Here is a 25,800-nt window from a genome sequence, read left to right as displayed (position 1 = left end):
GGATTGGTAGCCACACAAAGACCAAAGACCAAGTGCTTCCACCTTGGGCAAATTCTGTGAGTGATTATGTTTACTGCTGCTTGTGGGGGACTAGTGGCCACTGTTTGTGAGAACCACATTTCTTCGTTCCAGTGGGCTTGTACTTAGGGCCTATTCACACTGTTGAAAAAAACGTATCTCTTTACATCTGGCCTAAAAGAAAGGCAATTTTGTGTAGTTTTAACAGGTACAATCTGGTTTTGAATCTGGATTTGACTTGATTCTACCCCCAGAGTGGTAGAACCAGTTTTAGACTTGAAGTTTCAAAATGTTGCCTAAAAAGAAAACTTTTAGTCCAGTTAATAATCTCTTCCACACCAGATGTGAAAACCCACATTTTTCTCTGGTGAATGTAGCGCAAGCCATTTAGTGAGAAATGTCTTTACAATATGGCATTTTTTTCAGATTAAGTAATCTCACGCACATGCTGAGAGGGAAGACATAACCCATCTGCTACTGTAGGAGCATCTGAGTTCACTGGCCAAATCCATTTGCGACACATATAGCCATTTGGTTTTGACTATTTAGTATTTACTACCATTTTGCGTCCACAAGGATTGGAGGAGGATTGACTTGTACAACCTGTTCCAACCCTGCAAAACACAGCTATGTGTGTGCTGCTATCTGCTTTGGCTGTGCATATCTGACTTTACCAGAGAGAGTACTAAAATGTTGGAGGCACATAACCTTCTCTGTTGTTTTCAATCCTAATGCTCCCAGATGGGCAGTGAACTAATACATTGACCTGAACTGCATAACCTGGGGAGCAAATGCTGGTCTTAACCACTTTAACCCTGGTGGCCATATTTTTGACATATCATCATTTCATGATGAAATAGGTGAAAATGTTCTACAATTTGACATTTTAAGATATTATGTTCAAAACATTTCAAAATGCTTCCAAAATTTCCAAAAATATCAGATTTACAAGATCACAGCCCATCATGATGCGACACGTTAAGAGCTTGTACATCGGCTAATTAGAAAAATATTGAATAGGGCTTGAGTGGTTATTCGGTAGATAATGATGCTCCGATTCAATTTAGTTAAACTGCAGCTGCTGTCTGGACAGAATTGAAGATTCACACACGCAGCCAGCCAGCCACAGAAGTACAGCTAGAATACATTTTGATCACATGACTCCAGAGTGAATGTGTACAGAATAGATGAGTGTGACTTTTGGTTTTAATGAAAACGCTAAATGGCGAAAGATATGGTCATGGTCGTTATGCGTCATGATCATCCAAGGAATCAAGAGTATGGTTCAAGAGTTATTGGCCAAAACATGAAGCATCCTGTTATAGCGCCACCATGAGGTTGGGGTGGAGATTCCTCCTTGGCCCATTGGGAGTGCGCATGCACAGACCACCAAACACTCAAACAAACAGACGGACAGGGGCAAAAACATAATCTCCGGCCTTCAGCTGTCTGGACTGGAGAGGTGATGCTGACTGAATGTCTTGTGTGTCAAACTGCGATAGTTTTTTCTATGCATTCTTGTACAGCACTGTGCATGACTACTGTATGTGCGTGTGTTGGTATCCGTGTGATCGGGAGAGAATGATATTTTCATGGGTTGAAAAGCAAACAGGCTCCTGTGATAAATCCTATGTCCAGTGCTACTGCTGTCCTGGTACTGCTGCCTGCACTCAGAAAATAAATACTGCAGCTGTTCTGGTATTACTGGAAAATGCTACTTATATGGATGGGGAATATCCCATTCTGGTAAGGGTTGGTGCTCTCTCCACTGTGCACTGCATACTCTGCTGTACCAGTCGGGTTTCACATACAGTATAGGGTTGCACTGTTGGAGACTGTTTGAGGCAGTCAGTTCTCAACCTTTTTAATTTCAACGACCCCCATATGCAAAACGCTGCGTGGTCCCACATTTGATACGATTTTTATCTTTGGGACCCCAATCTACACTGTAAAATCCTAAGTGTGGGGTCCCCGGACCCCACCTTGAGAACCAGTTGTTTGAGGGGAACCACATAGTTAGGTGACATTATTGGTGATTCCCGATATTGCTGATGTCTGCTAATAATTGAGTGGCAGTAATGAATAGGTTAGGTTGACGTACTACAGTCAATGTGATTATGTATTTGTGTGGTGTCTACCAACCAGCAGGTGGTAATGTAACCAGATACTGTTAAATTGATACAGATACAGATACTGTTCAAATTCAAGCAACAGTCTCCCCTCTCTTTCTCTATGACCCTAACAGATTTATCCAGAAATGTGTAACTCTCTGAGCTTAGCAGTAGAAGAGGGGACCTCATTGTAAACCTCTAATCTGCAATTAACTTAGAGTCAGGAGAAGCCGAAAAAAGTGGACCTGGAGCGCAAGGCTATATCAACAGTTCAGCTCTGGCCAGCCGTGTTTTAATGTGACGAATAGCTCATGTTTGGCCATCTGGAAAACCTGGACATTGTATCATTCTGCTCCTGGAAGACAAATAAAAGATCCTTAGGAGATGTAAATGGGGATTTATAGAATTCTGGGAATTATACTCCTGTGCTTGAAAGGTACTGTTGTCCTACAGTAGCCATGCATTCTATTTTAATAAGGTCTAGGCTACATCGCTGGCTGTAATAATGACATTTTAGAATAACACCGCAGAACCAACATACAGTATATTTATTGTCTGATGGACTTGTCAATCTTTTTCTCGCTGGCTAATAACTGGCACAGCTAATAGCTGCTAATACTTTCCATATACAGGAAAGAGGGTGAACATGGACAGTATAGTGTTTCTTTCCTGTATTGCACAGAAGAGAGTACTTGGGCTGTGCTGAGATCACATAAAGGAGTTGGTTTTTCCAGTCATTTTATGGTTGAACAGTTTTAAGTGGGCTCCTTCCCTGTGGGCCGCAGCACAGGTGCTGGCTGTGTCAATTGTTTACAGAAGTTCAGAGTGGCGCGATGGCTCACCGAGAGACGGCTGGGGGCCCGGGACCGGCCGTAAGGCGAGCTGCAGTGAGAGTTTGGGAGAGAGCGAGCGAGCGCGCGTGCACATGCAAGAAAGTGAGAGGGCCCGACATGGGTAAATTAGATCCAGAGAGGGGAATAGCAGGGGGCAGAGCGCCGGTTTTACTGCCCGGCCTGCAGGTGCGACAGCAGCTTTCTGACTGACCCCAGAACCACACACGCATGCACACACACACACACACACACACACACACACACACACACACACACACACACACACACACACACACACACACACACACACACACACACACTCCTAGCCACATTCAAGCACGCAGGCTGAGAGGCAGGCACACACACTCGAGCAGGCGTGCACCCAAGCAGGCACGCATACAAGGCACGCACACGTGTCATGAACACATATTGCGTTTATGAGTTGAGTTTATATTATATCATCCTCTTCCTGCCGCTCTATTTAGTCGGGCAGCAAACGAAGGAGAATTTTGTCAATTGGATTATGTTAATATGTAGCTGGGCCTGTGTACGAGTGGCAGAACAGCTAACCAATTCATATAAATATTTTCATCAACGGCACCATTTAGTTCTGCTTAATTATCGGTTCTGTCATGCCCCGGCCCAGGCATGTAGATACAGGAAGACAAACATTTGGTTTGGAAAATAAGGGAAAAGCATTAAAGGTTTATATGTTTTAACTCGGAGTGACTGTGTTTAACAGTACATGGGAGGAATGAATAATGCCATTGGTCCTGTGGTTAGGAGGATTTATTGCTGTGTATTTTCATATTTTATGGTCAAAACTCCCCTGTCTGTAATATTTTAAGTTCTTTCTTACTTTGTTGAGTAATGACCTTACCATGTATGTTTTTTCTGTGAAGCTTCTGTTTCTGGGCGTCACTGTGGCCATTAGGAAGGACTGGTAACACTGTAGGATAGCTCCCCCAGCTCTGCTGAAACCCAATCTATGGCACTGCTCATTCTCTCTCTCTCGCTCTCCCCCTCTCTGTTTGTGTGTCTCTCTCTCTCACTCTTTCACCCCCTATCCTCCTCAGCTTCCATCACCACACCCGCCCATCTTTCACCATCACCACAAAAACAACTTTTCTATTACTGTCTTTTTTTCTCAATCACCACAAAATCTACATTTCTCCATCATCACAAAGTTGATTTTTCTATCATGTCCTCATGTCATCATCGCCACAAAACATCTCTTACACTTGCAGTCAAGTTTCCTCTGTTTTCACCCCAAAATTACAATGAAATGATTTCTTAATTTCTCTGAGGTGAAATAAATTGTAATGTCAACTTGTAGGTTGAGTCACAATAAAGTAAATTTGATCTTTTCAACAATAAGCTGCCCATTTGTTTCTCCTTGTCAGTGTCTTGCCAGCATTCCTAGACCCAAAATATCATCTTCATTATGCTGTCCATAACTCTCCCTCTCCCATCCCGTGTAAATATTTGAGAAGCGGTCTGCATATGAGTGTGTGTGTGTCTAAGTAATCTGCGCACAGTAAAGTCCTTAGTGTTAACTTAACTCAGAGAGTGTATGAATACAACCGAATGTACCTATCCATCTGGTTGCATTCGTACACTCTCTGAGTTAAATGGACACTGGGGATTTTGCTGTGTGCACGTGCTGCAGTGCCTGCGTATATTTAAGTGAACATGTAGATTCTGGAGTGGTCCTGTGTTTGGGGTTCCACAGGGCTCCACATCTGAGAGGAGAGGAGAGCGCATCAGAGCCATAAATTCACCCAAGATTTGTTGCGGGGTGAGGAGCAAAAATGTTTTTCTATGGATATTTAGCTCTTTTCACTGCTCATGGCCGAGGGGTCGACTGTGGCGAAAAATAACATGTCAGGCCCTCCTCTTATTTACGAGCCCACGAGGATGGCAGAGGTCAGCCTTACTGAGCCCAGGCTTTCGGGGAATGCAGCTCTGGATTCCGCTCTTTTACTGTGTATCAACACTAAATTAACGTGTGGTTAAATTATGTCCTCCTTTCCTCTCCTCTGTGTATGTTCATGTACAGTATGTTTCTTTATGGATGTATGTGCTATATATATATGTGTGTGTTAGTGTGCGCGCATGCATAGTCATTGGCCTGATGGGGGCACTATGATTAAAATTGAAATTTGAAAAGTCATAACTCCTACGCCGTTTGTCTGATTTACCCAAAACTTTCTACAGACATCCATCTGTCCTCAATCTGCATATTGGCCTCTAACTACATTTTCCTCCATTTTGGACAGGATATGTTTCATTTGTGTGCATGTTTGTACAAATCCAACAAATGGGCATGGCATAATTACACAAATCCGACTATAATAGGGTGACCGGATCAGAATGGTTGAAATTAGGCACGTGGTGTGGTCTCCTTCAGTATCAATGAACAATAAAAAACTAAATTAAATTTGTATTAAGTCTACCGTCAACTCTCTGACATTATGAAAAAGTAAAACAATGGCTATATTGTATATCTCTGCTGTCCGGCAGAAACCAGCTAACTCCGAAATGTTCATTTTTCAGGAAATGAAAAAAAGTGGAGGTTTTGTTCATCATTGATAAAAACAGCTGAATGGACCTCCAAGCTTACAATGAGGTTGGAGGTCAAAAGGGGGTGGAGCCTGGAGTCAGCAAAACCAGCTAACTCCAGTGGAGTTAGCTGGTTTAGCAGAACGTTTGAGGATCCAATGGATCCTCAAACTTTCCTCAAACGCTTTTTAATGCTTTTCATTGGTTAAATATTTTTTTACCAACACACAGACGTAAAGGGTGTTCAATGGCCGTGATTTATGGAAAAAAATGCAAAAGCGTCAAAATAGAGTTAGCTGATTTCAGCCGGACATCAAAGATATAACAGTGTATAATTATACATTGCATCAAATTATTTTTATTTTATTAATTTCATCAGTGTAGTTCCAGTCACATCAGTCTGTCATCTTCTTCACGACTGCAACTCCCACTATCTTCACCTACACTAGAACACGAAATGGGGAAAATGGCATGCACGTATGTAGCCTTAGAATGGCTGATATTCCATACATTGTATGTATTCCATATACAGCCATAAAACACATCACTGCATTTCTTGGAGAGATTCACCTCCGTGGCATTCTAATTTGTTACGCTCTGTGTGTACTCACCCAATAATGAATTGCTGTGACTGGTGGTCAGCTCTTGTCATATAGTATCAAATCCCTTTGAAAGTTTTGGCAGAAAACATGTACTTAGTAAAATAGCTCCTCTTTTCCGTGAGATTCACACAGACCACATTCTCTGTACGTGGCGGGATGGTATTCACAGCACTAAACATTACAGTACGCAAACGTCTTTCAGTTAGCGCATATGTACCGTAATCACAAAATGTCAGGTGTGATTACCAATATAAAATGACCACATATCAAACACAAGCAGCATGTTACGTTTGTGACGCGTCCACCCACAAGGCAAATTTAATATAGGATGTGCTTGCGATGATCCACGTTGGAGCCATGCCGATCCCATGTGGATCCTGAGATCTATATAATTATATATTATACTAGTCCAAATCCGGCGATGTGCACAGCCAAACATAATTATGCAGTCTTTTGGGTTATCCGTTTGGTATGCATAGTTTAATTTTTGGAGAGTGAATTAATCCTGTTGGCGTGTGGTGTGGTGTGTGACGACCCGGTCATTTACGACCCGACGTGGAATCGTTGCCACCCAGAAACCATGAGAAGTTGATGTTTACGCTGTTTCAACTAAGCTATGTGTGCTAATAACACAACCTGGATTTGAACATTGCATGTGTCAATACATCTGCGTGTGAGTGCAATGGAGATGATATCCATAATGCCCTCCCGTTCATAGGAGATCTGTGAATTAAAGTCCTTTAAGTTTGCAGCATTTGTGTTTTCTGCCAGTGTGTGTGTGTAAGCCAAGTGTAGCCAGCGGCTAGAGATCCCAAAGCCTGTGGGGCTGTAACCATTTCAGATCCCATAGCCCAAACTTAGAATCTCCAGTGTTTACACAAAAAAGCGAATTAACAGCTCAAACAGCTTTGGGAAAGTGAAAAACGGGCTTCCTGAATGTCTGCATATGATAATGGTCAATGCCTGTATACTAGTTCAGATCAATTACTCAACCCACGCAGATTAGAAAAATGCAGATTAGACAGACTGACGGACAGAGATTTCCTTAATATCTGGTAGGATAGGATATTATAAATAATACATATATTTTAATATCTCTGTATTCGTGTGTGTGTGTGTGTGGGGGGGGGGGGGTCTACCTTGGTATCCATGTGCGTTCTCCATTACCTCTGTGTTCCTTTCAGTTTTTCCTCTAATGTACACATGCTGTCTGTTTTAAAGTCCATGCTTTCTTGTGTGTGTCCAGGCTACGTGCAGAGCCTGATCAGGCGTGTGGTGAACAACGTGAACATCGTAGTAAACAACCTGATCCTCAAGTATGTGGAGGATGACATCGTGCTGTCAGTGAACATCACGTCAGCAGAGTGCTACACTGTAGATGACCTCTGGGAGCGCGCCTTCATGGACATCGCTGGTGAGCAACACTCATACAGGAAACTGCAAATATCTTTGGTGGTTCACACAAGGGTCAAATAGATATATTGGTTCACTCTCATTTTATTAGCCAGTTTAAATGCACAAATTCAGATGTAAAACCATTCTTTCAGAAAAAATGCTTTAAACCTAAACTGTTTAATAATTTCATTCATGTAATTACAAAGAGAGCCTGTGTAAGCATCAGTAATCATGATTGTCTGTCAACACTCCCCCCCCCACGCACGCACGCACACACACACACACACACACACACACACACACACACACACACACACACACACACACACACACACACACACACACACACACACACACACACACACACACACACACGTCACACACACATCACTTAGTTTGACCACTTGTGAATGCCACAGTCTACAAGAGCTCAGTTAAGTGTGCAGGGTGTCATCTTCCCTTGCTTCCTATGTGTTTGAAGGAGACCCAGAGATAATGGGGATTCATTTGCTAGTGCCTGCTCCCTTCTCTGTAAACTTTGTTTGTGTGTGTGTCTATGTTTACATGTACACTTGTGGTTGTATGTTTGTATTTGTGTTTGTATTTGTGTGCGTGCCTACATGCCAGCATGTTTATGCGTGCAAATGCGCTAGTGTGTGCATTCGTGCCAAGCACGATTTGCTGTGTGCATGTGTGCCAAGCGTGAGAGGCATGCAAGCTGATTTCACATTAATTCTCTCCCTCTCTCAAGCTCCAGAGCTGGTCCTGAGGAAAGTGATTAACTTTGCAGACTGCACGGTGTGCCTGGACAAGCGCAACGCCAGCGGGAAGATCGAGTTCTACCAGGACCCCCTGCTGTACAAGTGCTCCTTCAGAACCCGCCTCCATTTCACCTACGACAATATCAACTCGAAAATACCAGCTGTCATCAAAGTGAGCAGCCCTAAAAAGAAAAACAACAACTACAACAACAACAATAGCAGAAATAATACCCACAGCAACTAGCAGAAAGTCCCACAGCTAGAGCCAAAGAGAGTTCTGTGTTGCAGGCCCAGGCGTTGCACAGTAAAATCCTTAGTGGTAATTCACCTCCAAAGCGTGTAAAATTGGAACTAAAAGGACCCTTGAGGGTCCATTTGGTTCCATTTGTACACTGCGTGGAGTTAATTTAACACTGAGTTTAAATGTGTGATCTTTTCAGAGAGTGAACGACGCTTAAATACGACATAGACGAGGCAATATTAATAATTGGATTTCATCTTTCCTGTTGTTTGTAATGTGTCACACATGTTGGTGTGGAACAGTGTAAAACTGTCAGGGCTACAAAACAAATCTGTTTGTGCAAGATGTGACCTCCTAGTGGCAGCTTAACTGGTCTTAAATCAACGACCGTATGATGACTAATTTCACCCCATTGTTCCAAAACAGTATCACTTCTACTAATACAGTATGTGGAAAGGGGACTGCGTTCTGGGAAGATCTACCTCCTGGTCTGAAACTTAAGATAACGCTGCAGATAATGTTATGAGTCATTGCAAAAGTCCTGTAGGATTTGGGTTTTGACTCAGTTCCCTAAAGAGATTCAACTGGCTTTCCAACACTATCTCCACTAATTTAGTTTGACTGTTTTGAAATCTGGTAACATATCCCAATGTAGTAACTTCAGCAAATCCACCCAAAGCACAATAGGTCAGTGTTTGTCAGTGTTTTGGGAACATGGACAGACATGTCTCCCCTAAAGCTAGCGTTCAGAACACAGAGTCTAGAGAATTCAGTTCTAATCTGGAATGTCATGAACATTGCAAGGCTTTTCCATCAACAGTATAATGGGAATCCGGATTTTGTAGCCTTGCTGAATGTGTGTGTTTTTTTTTGTCTCAAGTCTCCAAAGAGTTTTATTTCAAAATAGCGCGAACAGTTCTGAAGGAGATAATATACTGCTACCCCTGGAAACCCATCTTACTGTCAGTGTCCAGTGATTTCATTATTCATTGTCAGTGGAGCCACTCCAGAGTGTGTCTCCATGACTTTACACAGTCTTGAATCTGTTCTTTCTTCTTCTTCATGTCTTCCCATCTTTACTAAATGAACACAGATTACACAAACAAATTCAGTTTAGGGCATCTTTTTCATTTACAAAAACCACAAGGTTATATGACTTAGTTGAACTTGAGGGCCAACACAGTATGCCGTCCAAAAGGGAGCTTGTTAGTTTCTGAGTAGCCACAGTACTGGAGTGTCGTCACAGTAGGGAGCTTAAACATAGATATTATGGTGTCTGGTTGAGGTTTTTTGGCCTGCGGTTTTTAAGTCTGTCTATATACTGTATTAGTGTACAGTCAGTACAGAATCCAGGATGTCTCTCTCTTGTCCAACTGATTGCCGTCTACAGTATTAGACTTTTCTGAATGTGTAGAATGAATGCCATTCCATTTATATATAGCAGTGAGTAATACAGTATGAAATTCCCATAAGTAATCATTCTCCATGTAAAAATAAAAAGGAGACTGCCACATTTTTAAAATGCATGTTCATTGACTTAGAGTGACAACTGCAAAATAAACAGATTTGCATTACTGTTTTGAGTACATAGAGTTGTGATTGGATCGCTGTTCTTTTACAGTACAACCACAATATTCCTAGTGTGTTTTGTACTCAGTGGGAACTGCAGATCCAGCCATAGAATACAATCGGTATGTACAGTATGTACAATGGAATTATGGAAGTAATGCAAAGTCTAGAGCTTAAGTTAAATGCTGTTTAATTACAGTTGTTAATAAAGCACAGGGCCTTGCTGTGTGTGTGTGTGTGTGTGTGTGTGTGTGTGTGTGTGTGTGTGTGTGTGTGTGTGTGTGTGTGTGTGTGTGTGTGTGTGTGTGTGTGTGTGTGTGTGTGTGTGTGTGTGTGTGTGTGTGTGTCTGTCTGTGTCTGTGTGTGTGTGTGTGTGTATGACTGTGTGTCTGTGTGTGTGTGTGTGCGCGTAATATACTGTATATATTCTTCATTTGGATTGGTCATTTATTTTGGAGATGTGCATAATTTTCTTGCTATTGTTACACAGTAAAATTCTCAGTTTTCATTTAATTCTGAGAGAGTGCAGATGTAACCAAACGGACCCTTAAAGGTCTGTTTGGTTACATTTGTACACTCTCAGGGTTAAATTACATCCATTCAAATCAAGAACATGGTTTGGTGCCTTCATGTAATAGGATCTGAACTGGAGACAGAAGCATTCATCAATCAGCCAAAAGGGAAACCCTACTGGGAGAGGAGCAGATATTTACACGCTCAGTATCAAAGACTGGCCTAAATACAGTATGTCATGTGAGGTCATATCAGAAGCAGCCCTGAAGTCCATTTTAGTGTCAGGTCTATATATCACACAGTAAAGGTTTATCATTCCATAGTCTTCTATTTTTTCAAACACATTTTAGGACAGTGTAGAGACAGGAAACTGATGAAGGACAACAATGACGGGCAAAACAGGCCTGTAGTCGAAATCAAGCCACGGATGTTGCATATCATGTGGTTGTCATCCTCACCAGTCATTCAGTTCACCCTTTGTGTTTGTCTCCTTAGATCCAGACCATGGTGGAGAGTCTGAAGTTGTCCATCACTGACCAGCAGCTGCCAATGTTCATTCGCATCTTGGAACTGGTCATCGCGCTTTACTATGGAGAGATCGGAGGACACAAGGAAGGCGAGGGGGAGGAAGGTGCTGGGAATACACGAGAAGCTATAGCCGCTTTACCAGGTGAGTAGATGCTAGTAGGGAAAGTAAGGACAACCATTTCCAATCTTTTTATCTTTTTACTCTTCTCTCCCAATTTTGTGATTATGCTGATTCCCAATTTCCCCGCACATTTCTGTGTAGTTCGTCACCTCTGACCGCTACAGCTGGTCATGTGGGAGGGTGTAGACGATCATGTGTCTCCATAAGGTCGCCAGCTGCATCTTTTCACGTAACAGTGAGGAGCTTCATGATAAGGGAGTAGCACGTGCGGAGGAACACGTTATCCGACCCAGTTCTTCTTCCTGCTGACCCCCTGACCAACCTGTAGGTGTCGGTAGTGCAGCGACAGAGATCGCCCTCCCCTGCCTAGCTTCCAACCCTCAAACACAGCCAATTGTATTCATTGGGGCGCCTGGCCAAACCGGAAGCACCGCGGAGGATTCAAAACCCTAATCTCTGTGGTGGTGGGCAGGAAGTTTATCCCTGCTTTACCCGAGCGCCCAGGGAAAGTAAGGACAACCATTTTGTGGCCTGGCAGTGTTGGGCTCTCATTGATATCAACCATTCCTGCTGTTGAAGTGATCTGATGGAGTGACATGGCATTTCTGCTGTGTGACTTTCACTATTCATTACTCATTCATTGCTTCACTGAATCTTTTCATCTCTGTGCAAAGAACCACAATTCTGTGGATCTGAACGCATTGTTGTCTAAAACACATTTGCGAAAGGGGGATATCGGATTGTTTCTATTCCAAACACTGTTTATTATAAGATTTGAACAGTGTGCTCCTATTTCTCAAGTTAGCATTCGTCCTATTGTGCACACATCACTTGTGTGCCAGCATGGTTACGCCCGCAGTTATGTTTCTCTGACAAACTTTACAAACATGGTTGAAAACTCTTTAAGTAGTTAATGAGCCGTCGGAACATGCTGAAAGCTCTGACTCTCTTCTCGTAGCCCTCGTCTCATTGCTCTCTCCATGCTGCCTTCCTCGCGGCGGCTCGGTCTGTCCACATGCTGTTGTTGTTCCTAAATGGGACATTGAACATCACTTTGACCATGGTGTAGCACTCCTCCTGGTTTTTCCACAAACAAAAGCCGGAGCGCGTAACTCGACACAGACGGTTGTCGTCAGGCCTGATCCCCTCCATCTGGGGGGCTGGATGGAGAAGAGGAGAGAGCAGAGGATGATGGGAAGAAACAAAGAACCACCAGAGGAATCAAAGACAGCCCCGTCTGAGTCCCTTTGATTGGAACCCCACAGAGAATCATGCCCCCTCCTCCCAAAACGACAAGAAAACACAGCCATGCATGATGGAAGGCACTCGCGGTCATGCACATTGTGTGCATGCATATACACAAAGCATAACTATGTGTGTGCAGATGCACCTACACATACAGTAGGCATATGCACAGGTATGCAAATACTGTTATATTCATAATATATATATATATATATTAATAACTAGTAAAGCCACGAGCACACACACACACACACACACACACACACACACACACACACACACACACACACACACACACACACACACACACACACACACACACACACACACACACACTCTCTCTCTTATACGATTACGTCTATACATTTAGAAGCTCTGGCATTATAATCTCCTACAGACTCCAGACCGATCTCCACCAGTCATTCACCGCCTACAGCAGGATCTCTCCCGTTGAGCCCACAGACTCCTGTACTTATAATAGTTCTTTGGTATTCCTTCCATGCCCATCTCACTACTCCCCAGTGTCTCCTCTCTGTTCCAGTCCGAGGAGAGGATTAAGGCCCAGGTCCCACTGCGTTAAATCAGCACCAGGAGCAAGTCATGGAGGAGGGGGAAGTGGTGGCAGAGGGGAGCACTGGCAGCCCAATGCGATGCAGACTCTCTATCTAACTCACTCACTGCCTGCCTGCCTGTCGGCCTGGAACTTTACTGCGAGTTGGCACAGCTTCCAGTTCTGTGTCCAATGCCAGATGTAAGAGTCGGTGTCATGCTACTGCTATGCAGAGCCTCTGAGAATGAATTAGTATCCCATCACAAAAATATACAAGAGGGGACCGGCTCTTGGAACCTGAGCGCCCCCAGATCTTGTTATGCTGGAAGTAATGCAGAGAGAGAGAGAGAAAGAGAGAACAGAGGAGAGGGAGAGAGGGTTGTGTGGGATTTGGGGCTTGTTCACAGACATACTATGTGGCTTCCAATGTATTTATTTCACGTTTAAGGGAGATGTGTATATATAGTACAGTCTGTATATATATGTATATGTATATACTGTACACATACAATATATATATATATATATATCTATATACACACATACAATATATATATTTATATATATATCTATATCTATCTATATATATCTATATATATATATATATATATCTATCTATATATATATATATATATATATATATATATATATATATATATATATATATATATATATATATATATATATATATCTATATATACACTTAACTTACTTTTCAGGATTCAAATTCAAAGATAGCAAATGTAGCAGATCTACAAGCTCAAAACGCACCGCTTCGTGCCACGTTTTGAGCTTTTGGATCTGCTACTTTTGATGCTTTTGTGTGACGCTGTAGTATGATCAAGTTGGGCGTAAATTTATGAAAAAACACAAAAGGTTAGTTGGAGACGGGAGGTTTCTGCCCGACAGCAACGATATATAAACATACTATATGTATATATACATACTGTACATATAAGCAAAACGTTCAGAAATGTGTTTTTGGTAGATTATTTCTCTGTTCTAACAATGCTTCTTGGCAATAACCTTTAGACCGTTGGAAAGCCTGTTTATCAAATCTTCTCTGCCAATGCCAAACACAAACAGCTTATTCTGCTGCAACAGCGCGCACACACACACACACACACACACACACACACACACACACACACACACACACACACACACACACACACACACACACACACACGCATACAGTATATATATATACATACACATTACACATACATACATGTTTCCTTTTGATACAGAAGCAGAACTATATGTATGATTTATGCTAATCACATGATACATTATGAGTTGAACATTTATTTAGATGTATTGCTACTGCATGTCTTTAACCCTGACTTACACAGCTGTCTATTATAATTGATAAGATCAGACCTACAATACATTGCTAGGCTGGCGCTTATTGTGACTGGCTTGGCCAACATACATGTTTATTTTAGGGGGTTTTGGGGGTTTGTAGGAAACAGTTGCCGTCACTTGGAATATGATCCCACCATCATACATAGTACTTTATCACACTACTGTGTAAGTCACTTTTCAAGGCTTCTTGTGGTGGGTTTCCATGCTGGCTCTTGTCCTGTGTGTGTGGCTGTGAGCTGCCTTTAGCAACTGACACTATTGGAACAGAATGAGGACTCAATGTTTGTGTGTTTTAAAAAGCAAGTGAGTAAGTGTGTATGCCAGTTTGTGTGAGAGCGAGACATTGCATGTGTGTGAGTGTGAAAGAGAGACAGAGCACGCGTGCGTTTGTGTGTGTATGCGTCTGGAGTGAGTGAGTGAGTGTGACAGAGAGAGAGAGAGAGAGAGAGCCCAGATTAATGGCTTTAGTCTGGACCTACTCTGTGCCATATTAATAGGCCATGACTCTTAATTGAATGTGGTTCTTCCTCGAACAATTTCAAAGGGAATATTAATTTTTCCCTCTGTCTGAAGGTGCTTTCTCTGTGAATTAACTAACTGGAAAAAGCATAGTAATGTGTTTATGTGCCTGTGAATCACTGTCGGCGCATTATTTGTTTGAATCCCTCTCTTTTATTTGTGAGCCAACGGTTCGTTAATGAATAGCCCCCTAATAGGTGCACCGCATGAGATACTCGTGTGTCACTAGCCAGAGCAATCTATCAGTCAGGATTAGATGGCTAGTCTCGCTCTGTCTGAAATTCATTGAAGTCTGTGAAACACTGTAAAAATTTTCAGTGGTCGGAAACAGATGACTAACGTGCCTGTATGGACCAGCTGGTCACGGCAGAGAAAGTCGTACGGTTTCAACAAGTATGAGAAGAATTAGGAGCAGAGGCCTGTGGCTGCAGAAGTGTGTGTGTGTGTGTGTGTGTGTGTGTGTGTGTGTGTGTGTGTGTGTGTGTGTGTGTGTGTGTGTGTGTGTGTGTGTGTGTGTGTGTGTGTGTGTGTGTGTGTGTGTGTGTGTGGGGTGTGTGTGTGTGTGTGTGTGTGTGTGTGTGTGTGTGTGTGTGTGTGTGTGTGTGTGTGTGTGTGTGTGCGCGCACGTCTGTATGCGTGCACACACAAGTTTATAATGTTTTGTGTGTGTATACTGTACATACAACTGTATTTGCATGTGATTACACCACATACTCTCACACTTTGTGTGTGTGTGTGTGTGCGCGCGCGCGTAATACTATACGAGGGCCAAAAATATAGTTGAATTTGTGAAAAAGACATTTTTTCTGGTCCTCCCAAGTTCACAACAGAAATGGTTGGTTTATGGTAAAAAAAAAGAAGAAACGTGCGTTAGGCTTATAATTAGGTTAGAATTAGGTATTCAGAGGTTAGGTTTAGGGGTTAAGGTCCTTACACACCGGGAATTTGATCATTTATTCGCCACACTCCCGGCATGTATTGTGTAAGGATCTTTAGGGTATTTGCATAGTTGCGCGACAAATAGCAAATCTAAAACTAGATCAAAAAATGTTGGTGTGTGACCCCAGTGTGGAAGTATAACTCAAGCTTTAGGGTTAGGGTTTCTTAAAAATGCCATTTATAAAACCTGATGCAAGTCGGGAACAAAGCAAGTTGTCAATGCATGCCCCACCTGTTTATGCAATACCCGTTACAACACTTGTTTATAATTAAGCATAACAACTTAAAACAAAGACACTTTATAACTAGCTAAGTTAAGTTAGTTATAAAATGCTGTTCCACTGAGCTTATAATGCATTATGACCAGCACTTATAATACTTCATAAACCTTGTTATAAGTTGTCAGGCGTGATTAAAACGTTCATAACGAGTGTTATAATGCATTAGAAATGCGATTATAATGCATTATACACCCAACCTTTTAAGTAAAGTGTTACCGAGTACTCTTACCTGTTACAGTACTTAGTTTAGTCTATAAAGCCAGCACTATGATGTCATATTGATATATTGATGATTGATGATCATAGTATGTAAGGACCTCCATACATGGGCATGAATGGGAGACAGACAAACTCGCAGACAGACAGACATACGTGGATTTTTGGTTCTGGACAACCTTTCCGACCAGATTCCCCCCTCGGCCCAACACAGCCCTGTGTCATCGGTGACACATACGGCAAGTTTGAATTTGATCGGTAGGGCGGTGCCTGAGTTATGACCGGGACAAATTGACACGCACGCATGCGCGCGCACACACACACACACACACACACACACACACACACACACACACACACACACACACACACACACACACACACACACACACACACACACACACACACACACACATTGTGTGAATTAATAGATAGATTGCTGTCCTAAAATCTTTGTCCTCACAAGTATAGTTGAGTGTGTGTGTGCGTGTGCACGTGTGCGTATGTGCGTGTGCATGCGCGTGTGTGTGTGTGTGTGTGTGTGTGTGACTGTTTGCTTTGAAAGAGAGCTCCCCCTCTCTGCCCACTGAGGCCTATCGAATGGAACGGACCATCACAACATGTAGCGCCCAGAGGCCAGAGGCTATCGCTCCATTAGAAACCTCTTGTGGCTCCCTAAGCACTAGCTCACTCTTTTTAATCACCTTATTTTAGTTTTCTACAGTGCTGTGAGCTGAAGAACAGAGGAGGCCAACCTCCTCTGAGTGATCTGGTTGGAACAGCGCTTGCTGTAGAAGAGCTTTAGTTCAGATTCTGCTTCCACGATATATGTAGCACATGTTGGTATGTGTTCCATTGTTTTAGTGTGTGTGAGAGAGAGAGAGAGAGAGAGAGAGAGAGAGAGAGAGAGAGAGAGAGAGAGAGAGAGAGAGAGAGAGAGAGAGAGAGAGAGAGAGAGAGAGAGAGAGAGAGAGAGAGAGAGAGAGAGAGAGAGAGAGAGAGAGAGAGAGAGAGAGAGAGACTGGACAGAAGATCTGTGAGCAGATGAGAGATGAAAAAGCCTGTGTGTGCATGCATGCTTGTATGTATGCCTGTTGTAGAACATTTGGCATAACCTATGTAAATATGCACATCATGTTCTGGATTTGTTTTAAATATAATATGCACATGCACGCACTCTCTCTCACTCCACACAGTCACTACTAGCTGGCTGGTAGATTAGGTTTTGGTCAGGGGTCAGGCAACCAGACCACCTCCTCCTCTATAAACATGGAGGGACATCTACTGGCCTTAGAGGGCACTGCCTTCAATCTCCCTCTGTATTTCTCTCTCTGTCTACCCCTCTCATTCTCTCTCTGTCTGTCTCTCTTTGTGTCTCTCTTTCGTCTCTCTGTCTCTCTGTCACTCTCTCTCTCCCTGTCTCTCCCTCTCTCTGTCTCTTTGTCCGTCTCCTTCTGTCTCTGCTTGTCTCCCTCTCTCTTGTCCTGTCTGTCTTGAGTTTGCATTTCTTGTTCCATCTCTTTCTTTTTGTCTCTTTCTTTTGCCCTCTCACGTATCACTCTTAGTTAACCTCAGGTTAAATGTCTTCTTTTTAATTGTAAGGCCAAGTGTAACAATATTTATCTTAAAGAATGAATGAGTAATATTAACCAATAATATAAACTGTACAAGACCTTTTCCCCCTAAATTCCATCATTGGGGGGGGGGGGGGGGGGACTCCAGGAACAATTTGCACTTTCCACCTTGTCCTTTGCTGAGAAGTGTGTCTGTAAAACAAATCAGTATCAAACCTGTGGTTTATAAAGGTCTCTCTGTCTCTTTATCTCTCACACCGTTACACAGACCCTAGAAAAAGCTAGTAGAACGGGGCTAGCTGTGTCTTGGTGAAACTCTTCATCATCCTGAATGACAGATCATTACATGTGTACTCGAGCTGAACTGGGGCTTATGGATTCCTCTGCGCAGCTCTGTGGTGCCACACTGTGACTGTTAACTCAAGATCCAGTCGTAGCAGTGGCCATGTTTCGTACCTGTGTGGCCACAGATCTCAACCTTACAGTGATATTGTGGCGTCTTACAGGCCGGCCCAGATCATTCTCTGGGAATTTTGCACTCACTACTTGGGATTAACACTTCAAAGCCACCCCTAAGCCTGGCAGTTTTGATCACTTGATTTTTAATCACAAGCCTTTGTTTTGATTTGCCCCTGCAAATTCAAATCTACAACGCATCAGGCCATGACTTAACACGTTGACCTGACACCTCAAAGGCTTCCACAGAGCGAGAGCGGAAAGAAAACGGGGACAAAAAGGAAAATGAGCGATTGCTAGAATGGGAGAAAGAGAAAAGCGGAAAAAAACACAAAAAACATAACATGGGATTTCCAACTGCCAATTCACAAAGTGAAAGATTTAATTAAAATATGTCATAATTTTCGCTGCCTAAGCCTCTGGGATTCCTCAGCTGTGACCTCACGGACAATATTGTTTTTTCGGCGAGGACGTGGGGCCGCGAGGAATGGGATTACACATTCTTGTGTATTGACATCAGCTTCCCCTCTCCCGGCGCACATGGAAACAGACACGATGGGATGAGTTCAGAGGTCGAGATGAGGGATTGAGAGGGTGGAGGTTATGGTGGGTGGTGAGGTAGGGGCGGTTGGGAGACCGCGTCACCCCCTGGGCAGGTTGACGAAAGAGAAGAGAAAGGAAACGAGAAAGTCAAAGAGTTTAACCATCTCTCCACTGCTCTCAGCCTCTCCTTTCTCCAAACACTCCCCTATCAACAGTGTGCCAGTCCAGTGACCGACTGACTGGCTGGCTGGCTGACTGACTGACTGGCTGGCTGGCTGCCTGGCTGGCTGCCTGGCTGGCTATGTTCCAGTGTTGGTCCCATTACCTACATCCCTCTAGCATTTTACCTCAGGTTCCCACACCTCCAGGCTCCATCCATCCTTTCAGTGGTCACCTGGGTGTCTCAGTCAACCCCCATCCCAAACCCCTGGGCTGTGACTGTTCTGCCAGCGCCAGGTCCTGTATCCCCCTATGTGCCAGGCCTGGCCAGGTCTCCCTGTTTGTGGTTTAACCACTCCTTGACCTCCATTTCACTCAACTGGTTTGTGAACAACTATCTGACCCAGCCCCCAGCATCTATTCTCCCTCCTGTGTGCCCAGCCTCTCTGTCCCTGGCTGCGGTCACTGACTATGGTCCCTGGGCTCCCGGCCTGTGGCAGCGGGTCCAGCTGGGCCAGCCCTGACCGCACTGATCCATGCGTCCAGCCAAGGCTCTCTCCTCCGTCAACTGGCTGACAGGCTGAGCCCTCTGGCCTCCAGTGGAATGGACTTCCTCACACACGCATGCACGCATGCACACTAGCAGGCAGGCAGACACGCTTGCCGCTTTAAACATGGCATCCCTATTTTGGCCATATCATTATAGAGGAACATTTTCAAAAAGAAACAACGTGTTGTGAGCTTGTGGGCTATTTTCTCTTATTTCTTTTTAATCTTGAATGTATAAAATAGGGCTTAAGTGATTAAAGTTCACATACAGTTTATAGACACAGCCACACTTTTACATGTGTATGCAATGTACTCAAATTTGCACAACATTTACCTCCCTCTCGCTACATTCTCAAGCTCACACACCTGCATGCCAGAGTATTGGCAGCAGCTACTGTGAAACTGCCTTGGCCGACAGTGTTTTTGTGTGTTGAGTTGACAGCTGAAACAACTTGCTTGTTTCACCCAGCCTGGAGGCAAGGAGGACAAATTAATTTAGTGTGCTCCGACGGGCACAGACTGACAGCGGCATAATAAAGGTGTGTTCTGTACGTCAGACCATTTTTGGACCTGTCTCAATAAGTAAACATTGTTTTGTCATGAATTTCTCAAGATTTTAATAGTAAAAACAAATTAGAGTTAAATTGCTCTGATGTTTTACTGAACATATATCTTACCATTACTGCATTTTCATACAACATTAATTCCAAACTTCTGACCAAGTAATTTGTTTTTGTAAGAGGTATTCCTTGAGTGCTGATATCGTCGGTGTCCAGCCAGGACCAGCTAACTCCATTTTCAGTTTTTTTTTTTTTTTTCATAAATCAAGGCTATTGAACACCCTTTAGGTCTGTGTAAAATATCAAAACATTTGAACCAATGAAAAGTATTAAAAAGCGCCTCTGACGAAAACTCCCAACTCCATTGGATCCTCAAACTGTCCGTCAAAAACAAACAACTCCCCCCTCTCCTCTACAGCGCTGCTTTTCAACAGCATGAGTAGAGCGCGTTGCGCAGTGAACGAGGAGGAGGACCACGTAAACAAGCTCCCCGTAGTCTGTTAAAACTATGCAGTGTACCTGTTTATCAAACTTAGCACTGACGCTAATGTTATGAAAACAAGTAATTATATTTCTAAAATCTATTAAGTGTTTAATGAGGAGAGCAATGTGACAAGAAGAAAGGCGTTCATAGCATTTCTGTCGCGCTATTCTACTACCTCTTTGCAGAAGTTATTGTAATATTTAAAGTCCTGTTTATTATTGTAGGCCTATATAATAAGTGGCATGAAGCATCAGGGCATTAATTCACACGTTGTTGTGATGCATTATTTGTGAGCTTGGAGATCCATTGTTAGCTTTTGAGAATTTGTACCCTTCAGAAACCTCTCCCTTAGCAGCGAGTGGAGCTATTGTTGTTTGGACACCTAACTCCACTTCAGCTTGATTTCTGCTCGTCTGAAACTGCTAACTCCACTTGCGCTGGGTAAAGTGTTGATTTACCCGCGATTTGGTTAAAGTGTTGATAATATAATGACACATGCAAGTATCTGACAATATATAAAGTCACTATACCAACTTTGATGAGGCAGTATTGCTTTGTTTTAAAAATATAAGGTTTTCTTAATTTCCTGAAAAACGTATATTTTGTTTTTGCGTTTCCTGAACAATGAGCGTTTTGGAGTTAGCAGTTTCTGGCTGGACAGCAGAGATATAAAGAATAACAGCACTGGGACTTTTAACTCTACATCTCACTCTGCTCCAGGTGTTCCTATAACTGTTAATTACTGTACATTGAGTCCTTATCTATCTTAGCTACATTGTAACAAACTTTGCACTGCAAAGATGGATATTTTTCCACAAATAACATTTGGGTTAAATCACGACCACCAGAAGAGGGATGAAGGGAAGATAAGAAGCATTGTCAAGCAGTTAACTCATTGGAAGCACACATGCCACCAAAGTGACTGTCAACAGATGCTTATTTCACTGGTTGGACGATAAATGGAAACATACAGATAAATGTACATGATACAAAGTAGCTGGTCTCCAGTAATGTGTAGACCTACACAAGGCAGCAAGCTAGTATGTACAAAAAAATGTTTGTATTGCTTGGCAACAGTCCACTCCACTCCCAGTCCAGTTGTGGAACTATTTGTGTTGGCGGAGCCAAATAAATGATTAAATAAACAAAGAAATCATCTGTTGTCGCTTATTACTGTTAACTAATAAATGATGCTTGTAGAACTATTGTATACAAGCAATATCACACTCGAGGTTGTTGTGCTGTGATGATCTACCTACGACAGCCGTACCTGCTGATATACAGTATAACGGCACTCCCTCTCGTGTGATATTTATTAAATATACACCATGAACTGGTAGCATGTATCACAGTATTTTGTATGTACTGAACCTTTATTTGTATCTTGACATTTTTGGTCCTGTAATAATCCATAAAAACTAAAATCTTGTGTTAATGTATCCATTTGAAACTCGTCAGAGATAAATGCTTAAGCCCTACATACCTTACTTTGTTGTACTGCATGACGAATAGTGAAAATAGCCCATCTAATAAGTTCACAATGTATCACATCGCGACATGTTGTGAGCTTGTAGATTTGCTAATTATGAAAGATTTGGAAAGATTTCACGTATATTGGCATGCCCAAAACAGTGAAGCCAGGTTTAATGTGGTTAAATTAACAGTACTTTGTTCTGCCCTTTGTCTCATCTAGGCATGGATGTTGACATGGAAGACCAAGGCCTGGCTAGCCCAGACCTTCACATGCAAACTGACGAGACAGACGACGGCTGGGTTTCCTGGGCCTGGTCCTTTGTCCCGGCCATCGTTGGCGAAGAGGAAGAGGAAGGGGAGGAAGGCCTGTACCTGCAGAGAGAGGCAGGAAGCAGCACTAGCAGCCCCCAGCATCACACACCTAAAGACCCCATTGTCGCCATAGGTTTCTACTGCACCAAGGCCTCCGTTACCTTCAAGGTAATCATCACAATCATCATTATCATCTTCATCATGGCCAGTACAGAAACCTGTTCACCATGGCTTTTAAGCACTTAAACCCCAGCACTGTATTCTGGGGAAGACCTTTGCAGAAAATAGCAGATCTATAAGCGTTGTGACACGTTGTGAGATTGTACATCGGATATTTTCAGTGAAGAATGAAGATATTTAATGTAGAAAAGACACTAGTATAGAGCCCTGAGGGACGCCGGTCAACCAAGTGTAGGGTTTAAGTGGTTAAACCCTATACTGTACTTTGTTGACCGGTGATCCCCACGGGTCTGTAGTGGCCCCCCCTCCTATTTTCCCTTTACATCAAATACAAACATCTTCCGCAAAAATGCCCGATCTACTATCTCGCAAGGTCATGTTAGGATGAATGCACTCCACAGTTTATAGGGACTTTAATAATTTTGGGTTACATTTCATAATTGGGGGTTACATTTGTAAATATTAGAAATGTATGACCATCAATTGTCATATCCCTTTTTTCATCACGTATTAAAAATTACATAAAAAGGTTTCTGCAGAACAAATAAAATCTGAATTTAGTGTTCTAAAATTACACTCGAGAAAAAAAAACATACGGTAATAAAGGATCACAAAAATATTTTTATAAAATAACAATCCGTGCATTCATTATTTTTTTAAATTATTGTTATGACAAAAGACACAAGAACATGATATGAAAATCGAGATTAGTATATGCACAGATATGTATATTTTCCAGGAAATTATTTTGGAAGCTCTTCCAGATAATGTGCTGAATTGAATTTCAAGATTACAAAATAAGATATGGTTGTGTGTTAGCAATTAGGTATGTTTCCCTCCCTAACATTAGAGAGTTGTTTTTATTCCCTCCTCTGCATTCCCACCCGTCCACTTTTTTTGTTCTTCTTTTTTTTGTTTTTGATGGTAATTTTCAGTTTGATCTCCAGGAAGTCTCAGTCCTCTTTGTCTCTGTGTGCGGTACAGGGGAGGGTAGAGAAACTGTTGCTAACTGGTGTCTCGGGTCACGTTAATGTTTTAGACATTATACATGCTATGATGACTATTCAGAAACGGATCCCAAACTAAAATCCTGACCGCTCACTCAGAAAAGTTGGAATTCATCTGTGTTTCCCCCTTTGGTTCATGCATCTAAGATCACGTTTCCGCTCTCTCTCTCTCTCTGTGTGTGTGTGTGTGTGTGTGTGTGTGTGTGTGTGTGTGTGTGTGTGTGTGTGTGTGTGTGTGTGTGTGTGTGTGTGTGTGTGTGTGTGTGTGTGTGTGTGTGTGTGTGTGTGTGTGTGTGTGTGTGTGTGTGTGTGTGTGTGTGTGTGAGAGAGAGAGAGAGAGAGAAAAGGGGGAGCCATGTTTCAGGCCAAGCAGAGCCCGGTGCTTTTCTAATAATGTTTAAATTGTTCCTGTAGTGTTTGAGTTCTTTTAATCAATTAATTGCCTCTGGTCAGGAGTAATTGCAGACAGCTGAGGGGATGGCGTTTTAAACGGTTTCCCCCTCTCTTATACACGGAAGTATTTAGTTTTGAGGGAGTCTCTCGTCTTTGAACAGCCACTGCGTGAACCTGGGCTTGTCATGCACATGAAATCAGAGAGGTATTTTTAGGATCCTGATGCATTATTCCTTGGGCCTGTTTCATCAGAGAAATTGGCAGTACACTTTAATGACTTTTACACACATTACGCATAGTTGATCATCAGCCATTTTACCCCCCTCTTCGGTGCTGAGCTCCCGCCAAGCCGTTTGCAGCTCGGCCAATCATTTTTCATTTTCAGAAACACGCAGACTACATTTTCATACGTTCGGCATTTTGAATCATTTCATCAAAAGCAAATTTGATGTGCTCTCATCGTCGGTTTCCCACTTTTCCATCACAGCCTTCCCATTGTGTGTTACATTTCTAAGGAAAGGGCGTAAAAGCAAAGTACCCAGAGAGTCTAATCCAACGTGTATGAAAGTTCCAAGATGCCTCATAAAGAATCATTTGGTTTGTGTTGGATGTCCAAATCTCTATAATGTGGATGAGAATAAAAAGAAGAAAGGAGTGGTAGCTGTAGCTCACCAGCTGCAGTAGCTCTGTGTATTATTGGATGGCTGTTTGGAGGTGTTTGGGTCGGTGCTCCACTGGTCCTTGGTCCTCTTGGCTCTGTGTGTTGTTTTAGGCCCAGGTACAGTAAGCAGAGCCTCACTATAACCAATTTGGCTATGCCAAGACAGCCATGTTGTCTCTGGATAACCCATCAGTGTGTTTCTCCCTGTCTGATGGGCGGCACTTCAAAGACAAACACCACCATGCGCTGACGTGGTGAATCGCAGTGTTCCTTTGTCAGAGTTTGACGTCCTCGCAAGCCACTGCTCCCAAGGGCTGATGGGATATAAGGGGGGGGGGCTCCTTCATGCCGTTCCCTTAGTCCCCACACGTGATTAAACCATTGGAATCGAAAGAGGGGAAAGAGGGAGTGAAAAAGAGAGAGAGAGGGGCCGCTCCATCAGGAGGGATAATAAGGCACAGCTGGTTTTAACCCTGCACCTGCTTCCTGTGTTAAAGTTGAATGGGCTGGAGCTGAGCAGCTCTGCACCAGCCAACCCCAAGCCTTCACACCCCTCTGGACCTCTCTGCCCCCTGCTACCAAACCCTCGCCAGGCATTATGGACTCACACACACACACACAATAAATCCATCAATAAACCTCCAGTGAGACCCAAGCTCCTGATGACCTCAGTGACTTTATATCAGTTCATATGATATCATGAGTGCGTTGTTGGAGTGTTTAAACGATTGTTAGCCACCAAAAGAGAGCCAGCACAGAGGACCTCCACTTGAGTCAGAGAGGAGTGGCTGTCATGTGTTTGATGTATGTCTGTGGCCCCCCACCGGACTTAGATGAGAACAACAAGAACAGACCAGTGTGCTTAAAGGCTGACATCCTGTCTCAGATGTTCAAAATGTCATTTTCCCTCTGTTGGTTGTTATTGTTTGCAGGGCTTAGCCATTACCCTCCAGGGCCCCATTGCCTTTTTAAATCTAGATTCTTATGGAGCTTTGTTTATATCTTAAATCATGTGTCTGTGTCTCTGCACAAACATGCACACCCACACACACACTAAAATGTCAACCATCTGAATTT

At 42.9% G+C, this 25,800-nt stretch overlaps 1 protein-coding gene across 4 annotated transcripts in view; it reads left to right on the top strand.

Moving 5' to 3' along the window:
• The window catches only part of vps13b (vacuolar protein sorting 13 homolog B), a 443,292-nt gene that overhangs the window by 33,408 nt on the left and 384,084 nt on the right, over positions 1 to 25,800 (top strand). For 3 of the 4 annotated variants that reach the window (XM_084052012.1, XM_084052010.1, XM_084052013.1), the window contains exons 5-8: positions 7,373 to 7,540; positions 8,273 to 8,454; positions 11,101 to 11,275; positions 22,391 to 22,650. In XM_084052012.1, coding sequence (XP_083908138.1) covers positions 7,373 to 7,540; positions 8,273 to 8,454; positions 11,101 to 11,275; positions 22,391 to 22,650 — 785 coding nt within the window. The remainder of the gene's footprint in view (positions 1 to 7,372; positions 7,541 to 8,272; positions 8,455 to 11,100; positions 11,276 to 22,390; positions 22,651 to 25,800) is intronic. The other variant, XM_084052011.1, reaches the window with a different exon arrangement.

Source organism: Gymnoscopelus microlampas (assembly GCF_963454915.1).
Source record: "Gymnoscopelus microlampas genome assembly, chromosome: 3".
Taxonomy (NCBI): domain Eukaryota; kingdom Metazoa; phylum Chordata; class Actinopteri; order Myctophiformes; family Myctophidae; genus Gymnoscopelus; species Gymnoscopelus microlampas.
The sequence above is the reverse complement of the archived record's forward strand: the minus strand, read 5'-3'. Positions and strand labels throughout refer to the sequence as shown.